Genomic DNA, 6,142 nt, shown 5'->3' on the forward strand with positions numbered 1-6,142 from the left:
TACATGTAGTTATTACCATGCATGAGTTCCCCACATTTAATATATTCACTGATCATGTACTCTACCGTGGCAAATAAAGGTGCAGTTCAGGTATGAATGTCTTGAGATTATCCAATACCAGGAGTATCACATTCCAGTCTTTGTATTATGCTGTGTCTGCATGTATGTATTACAATTATACACCACTGTGTTAACCAATCTTGGTCCTGGGACATCAATGGTTACACATTGTAACTAATAGACTAGAAACAAGATTTAACTAGTTAAAGACTGATTTGTAATTCATATATACATAAGTATGATTGACAAAACAGTACACTACACTTCCTATGCATCATGTAAGTAGTCTAAAACCGGTTCATCTCCATATCTAATGCCCTTCATCTGCATTGATCTGATAAACACAGGATAGGTGTAGTATTTCATCAAATGAGAGACTTAATTTCAATTTGAAGGGAAAGGGAAAGAGGTAAGAACATATGCTGCCTTCCCCTGCTCCTATGATTAATGAATCATAGTGTAACCCAAATATTCTCTCAGTTCATCACAATTACATAACCTTCGGGCTGACTAGAGACACTTATCTTAAAAGCGGGTGAGGTAGCGATGATGGGACTGGGGGTTGGCATCCTCTCACATCAAAACATCTGCAGATGTAGAGAGCATGTTTATGTCGTGTTTTTATTTTTTATTTCTAACATTGTTAGTCATAATAATCAAGAGGTGAAATGCAAAACTGACCTTGGATCATTAACTCTGATATTTCAATGTAAAGCATCTCTTTAATAATACTTCCTGTTGACCTTACCAAGTGACCTCTCACCTCTTATCATGCTGTGCCCTCGATGTAGCCAGTTCAGATGCGGGAGGGGTTCACCGACACAGCTGATATAACCTAGAGGATTTAGGGAGAAGAGGAGAGTGGGATGAAGTGAAGGAGAGACTTATTGAGAAATTAAGGTAGTTAAAGGGACAGTGTTGAACAGGAATCTGTGTGTCGCCTCACCTGGTGTCCACACCACACTAAGTGGCTGCAGAGTACTTCATGCTGAAAAACATGAACGAACACACGAGGACAAACAATATAGCATAGTTATAGAAATAGTCAAGTGTCTTGCTATTCTCCATGGTTGGCTCTTTTGCCCATTCTTTGAAGGTGGAAGGAGCCACAGTTATACACCTGAGCCTGGTTACTGTACAACACAATCCATCAATCAGATTGATACATGTGTGTAGATGTGGGTTATAGGGTTTTGAATACCCATATTGAAAAAAATGTGACTTAAAATAGCTTGTTTTGTTTTTGTACAGACATCACACCCTTGCCTAAACAGTACCCTCACCTGAGAAGTAGAAATCAAAGGGAGAGAAACTGGGAATTGAATAACTGCAGTTGACATAGCTAAGTAAATGGAAAAATACTCTTATTGCAATGTGAATGGCTCTTAAAGAGCCTTTGGTTGTGCATAGTGTAGTCTATGGTGTTGCCAGGAAACAACTCCTTCTTCGAAGAAGTAGGAAGTGAAGACCTCCTGCACACAGATTGCCTCTCTTGCTGCGTTGTTGGACCACATCCTTGAAACATCCTGCAGAGCAGCAGACTTCTCCTCTGGCACACAGCGGTGAGCTGCAGATCCCCTCCTGGTCCTTGTGTCCATCCTCATGAAGTTATGCAGAACGCAGGTAGTCATCACACACCTGAATTCCTCCAGGAGGCAGTCCCAGATGGCCCTGGTCACCCAACCTTGCAGTGCCCTACATGTTAACTGTTTTGAAGGAATCTCGAGTTACAAGATATTTGTAGGAATATGGAAGACAATGTAATTATTAGACTTTTACATCACCAGGTCATTGTGGATTACTAAAGTATAATCTCCCTGATGACAAATCATGATAACATTGGATAGATAGATCCATGGGCACACATATGTGAATGTGTAGTATGTGTAGTATGTGACAATAACATTTTATTTTTTACTCCCCAAATACAGGTACAAGCTTGTAGCATCATACCCAAGACTCAAGGCTGTAATCGCTACTAAAGGTGCTTCAAGAAAGCTCGGGGATTTGAGTAAAGGGTCTGAATACTTATGTAAATGTCATTAGTTTTGTTTCTTTTTTTTCTTTCTCCAAAAGCCTTTCTTTGCTTTGTCATTATGGGGTAGTGTGTCAATTGAGGGGGAAAAACTATTAAATCCATTTTAAAATAAGTCTTTAACGTAACAAAATGTCTGAATACTTTCCAAATGCACTGTAACCCATCAGTCAGACCCCATCAATTAATCACTCTTATCTGCATGTCCAGCCCTTTATATTTAGCTTCACAATTAAGTGTTTTATCATGTTATCTTCTGTAATGTTTCTACTGCATTCATTTTTGTATGAGCTTTTCATTGCTTTTAAGAGCTTGTTAATCATACAGAAAACCAATGGAACAAACCAGAAGTCTGGAGCTCCAACAATATATATTTTTTAAAGGGGCTAGAAGTGGGACTGTAGGAGTTAACATCAGCGCCAAGTAACATTCAGACACTCGAGTGGCAGGCAACACACAGGGCTGTACTAACAGCAACACAAGTAGTACAAGTAGACTCCGGTGTTCCGCTCCAGACTGCTTTTTATTGTGGTTCGACACAGCGTCCAGGTCAAACTGTACACAAAAGTGACAGTCTGATTCTCCGGTAACAGTCTACTGGTCTTTCAGCTCCTTCAGTATCCTGATGGCCGACTTCACCGTGACTGCAGACTTCGTGTTGTGTAACCAGGCGCCTCCAGCAACAGTCTTCATGCAGGACCCACAGTGCCAGATACCAACTGCCCTCCTCTTCATCTTAGTCTTGCCACAGAAGGAGCAGGTGTACTTGGCGTGCTGGCTGATCTCAATCTTCTTCACCATCTTCCTGAGCGACGCGCCGTAACGCGTGCCGTATTTACCCACGATCCCCACCTTCTTGGTGCACTTGGCCACTGTAGTTCTGGAGACGTAGGTCCAAAAAGCAATGTACCGCTTTCTAGTGTACATTCACGGTCGCCAGGTGTACGGTGTTTCCTCCGACACATTGGTGCGGCTTGTGTGCAAGAAGCAGTGTGGCTTGGCAGGGTCGTATTTCGAAGAACGCACGGCTCTCGACCTTCGCCTCTCCCGAGTCCGTACGGGAGTTGCACTGATGGGACAAGACTGTAACTACCAATTGGGGAGAAAAAGGGATAACAAACCATTTTACATTTACACTTGATTGAGGTAGGGACATCCCAAGGATCCCGAATAGCACGGACCCTCTGGACATAATATTTTCTAGGCCATTAGCGATAACAGGAAATACACAAGTCGTAGGCTACACTATAGCTCAAGGTGGCTACTTCGGAATGGCGGCTTGCACGGGAAAAACGGTACGTTTCTAAAATGTATGGTTGATTTAATTAATGTAAGGGCCATTCCGCCAAATCGGTTCCTTTTCCACCCCCAGGACATTACATGCATAAATATGTATGTAAAGTATCTGTATAATACATTATATTATCAAGCAAAGTGTCATGCACATGGTCCTAATTGCAATTTGAAGATCCATAATGTACAACCTTAATAAAAACTACCCAGAACACTGAAAAAATAGGATTTTAGCCCGTCCCCACTACACTTCACCATTAAATATAATGATTAGAAACAATCAAATCTTTTTTTTAAATTATTGGGTGACTTTTTCCAATTTAGACATAATACATTTTCTCAGAGGAAAGTCATATGTTAGGTAAAATACACATTTTAGTCATGTTTTCGCTCAGTCCTGTTACCCTGACACATTCCCCCCTCTAAACTTTGGGACATTCCACAAGTCACATGATCAACAGGAAGTAGCATCATTTGAGTCTCCTGATGCCATGGGAAGACCAACAGTAAGTTCTCTCACTCTTTTTATCATATTGTAAGTATGACTGAGAATGTCAATCTCAATGTACAGTCCTATTTTTTTAAAGATAGTTTTGGTAAACCACTTGAAGGTGCTAAGTGTTCTCGTGCTATTCATGCTATTAACATTGATGCCATGTGGCTACATTTCATGTATTTGCTAATGCTATGCTAAAAACTCAGTCCTGTTACTTTCAGTCCTGTTACTCATATGAAGGGTAACAGGACTGAATAAGAGTAACAGGAGTGAGAAGTTTGAATAAAATAGCCATTTTAAATGTGTATCTGGTATATACATTGATTCATTATAATACTATTCTCTTGATTTTAAGTTTCACAGTTTGAATTACTGATGGTGTTTTCGGTTTTGAAATGTGAACACATTACTTACAGGGAGCCAATCGATTAAGTGCTGCAGAGAAGCAGCGGCGCTGTCACACTCGACGTGATGCCGACCCAGAAAGGAGAGACAGATACTTGAAGAAGGAACAGCAGAAATACAGGGAGGACATAACATCAGGCAGGAAGAAAACAGTCAATAACATTAGTAAGAGGGAAAAGCGCAGACATCACATAGAGTGGAGGGAGACTTACTATAGGATCAAGTCCAGGAAAGAAGCCACACCTCTAGGTAGCCCGCAGCTTTCACCAGACAGAGCAGATAATCCAGAGCCAAGCAGTTCAAGATCAGGATGAGAGTTAGTGCTAGTGTGTTAAGTGGATTATGTGTAAAATGGGTGATAGCCAGTTAATAGGGCATATAGATAACATTTTACTGTAGCCACTTATTAATTTAACAATTGAACAACTATTGGAATTGTGATGTACTTGTGTGTTTTAGGCAGATGAAGGGCGTTAAAGGTGAAATACATCAGAGAAGCTCCGGAAACAAACTGAAGAGATACAAAAGCAGCTACAGACACAAACCTGAAAAAAAGGAGAGGTATAAGGAAAATATTCTGCGTATGAAACAGAATGATCCATCTCCATGTACAAAAGTTGTCAAACAAATGAGACCGCTACCATGCGCTACAATGCAAAAGACCCTTCTCTTCCATGACACCTTAGTGGAGAACATCCGACAGAGGCACAGCAACTCATGGGGATCAAGGGAAAGGCAACTCATCTCAAAGATAGTGACAGGAAAAAAAAAATATATAGGCTGCAACGTCTCTCCCAAAGTTAATTTGGGTTGTCAAAGAAAAGGTGGCTGATGAATGCGAAGAATGCAGAACTTAACTTAAACTACAAAAGGGAGAGAAACAGTAGGGTGGTAGATGGCTTCAAAAACAAAGTCAAAGATTTTTACACCATGGATGATGTCAATTGATTAACGACTGGGAAGAGGCAGACGCCTCACCCAGAAGAAAATCAAAAATCAGAAGAGGTTCCTTTTGGACACAATGAAAAATCTACATGTGAAGATTTTGGCAGAACATGATGGGTCGATCTCATACTCCCTCTTCTGCTCACTGAGCCCCTTTTGGGTTGTTCACCCAACTCTAAGTGACCAGGAGACTTGATGGGTCGATCTCATACTCCCTCTTCTGCTCACTGAGCCCCTTTTGGGTTGTTCACCCAACTCTAAGTGACCAGGAGACTTGATGGGTCGTTCTCATACTCCCTCTTCTGCTCACTGAGCCCCTTTTGGGTTGTTCACCCAACTCTAAGTGACCAGGAGACTTGATGGGTCGATCTCATACTCCCTCTTCTGCTCACTGAGCCCCTTTTGGGTTGTTCACCCAACTCTAAGTCACCCAACTCTAAGTGACCAGGAGACTTGCATGTGCAAACAGCATGAAAATCTCAGTTTTATCGTACAGAAACTGCACCACCCGAAGATCATCAACACTTTCTATCCTGATGAACTTCTAAAATCTGTCACAGGCAACACAGAGTGCATGAAGAGCATGTATGGGGACTATGCGGTGTGCAAGGACCTCTCGTCCCGTCTCTGGCCAATACAATGAACCAAGAATGAAGTGACTTATGTCCAGTCGGCAACTGTGGATAAGGAGCACAAGAATGACCCCAATGGCGGTACACCCAAAGTCACTATCAAAAAAAGAGTTCCAGACCTCCCAAGAGCAACTGCTGGAACAACTGAATCTGACGCTGCGCAAGTTTAAGATGCACACTTACAACATCAAGAATCCGTTTACCCACTACAGGGCACTGAAACCGGGCTTCAAAGCGCATGACTGCTTTATTCATGTTGACTTTTCCGAAAATGAC

The 6,142-nt window shown here is 41.6% G+C and overlaps 1 protein-coding gene and 1 long non-coding RNA gene across 3 annotated transcripts; one reads left to right on the top strand and one right to left on the bottom strand.

Moving 5' to 3' along the window:
* Nucleotides 1-2,674: 2,674 nt before the first annotated feature.
* LOC124006889 (60S ribosomal protein L37a-like) lies at nt 2,675-3,022 on the bottom strand. Its single transcript, XM_046317080.1, has one exon. It carries the CDS (start codon nt 3,020-3,022, stop codon nt 2,690-2,692), a length of 333 nt encoding a protein of 110 aa, XP_046173036.1. The 3' UTR covers nt 2,675-2,689.
* An 823-nt stretch (nt 3,023-3,845) lies between these two features.
* On the top strand, nt 3,846-5,646 carry LOC124007383. 2 transcript variants are annotated; one of them, XR_006833918.1, is made up of 3 exons: nt 3,846-3,894; nt 4,301-4,454; nt 4,749-5,646. It is a non-coding gene; the product is annotated as an uncharacterized LOC124007383 (long non-coding RNA). The 2 variants fall into 2 exon arrangements; XR_006833917.1 differs by having other exon boundaries at nt 3,871-3,923.
* Nucleotides 5,647-6,142: the final 496 nt, after the last annotated feature.

This window comes from Oncorhynchus gorbuscha, linkage group LG20, assembly GCF_021184085.1.
Source record: "Oncorhynchus gorbuscha isolate QuinsamMale2020 ecotype Even-year linkage group LG20, OgorEven_v1.0, whole genome shotgun sequence".
Lineage (NCBI taxonomy): Eukaryota > Metazoa > Chordata > Actinopteri > Salmoniformes > Salmonidae > Oncorhynchus > Oncorhynchus gorbuscha.

What these genes read in the sequence shown, in the direction of transcription:
- LOC124006889 (XM_046317080.1), bottom strand. Translation starts at nt 3,022, where the DNA reads ATGTACACTAGAAAGCGGTACATTGCTTTTTGGACCTACGTCTCCAGA.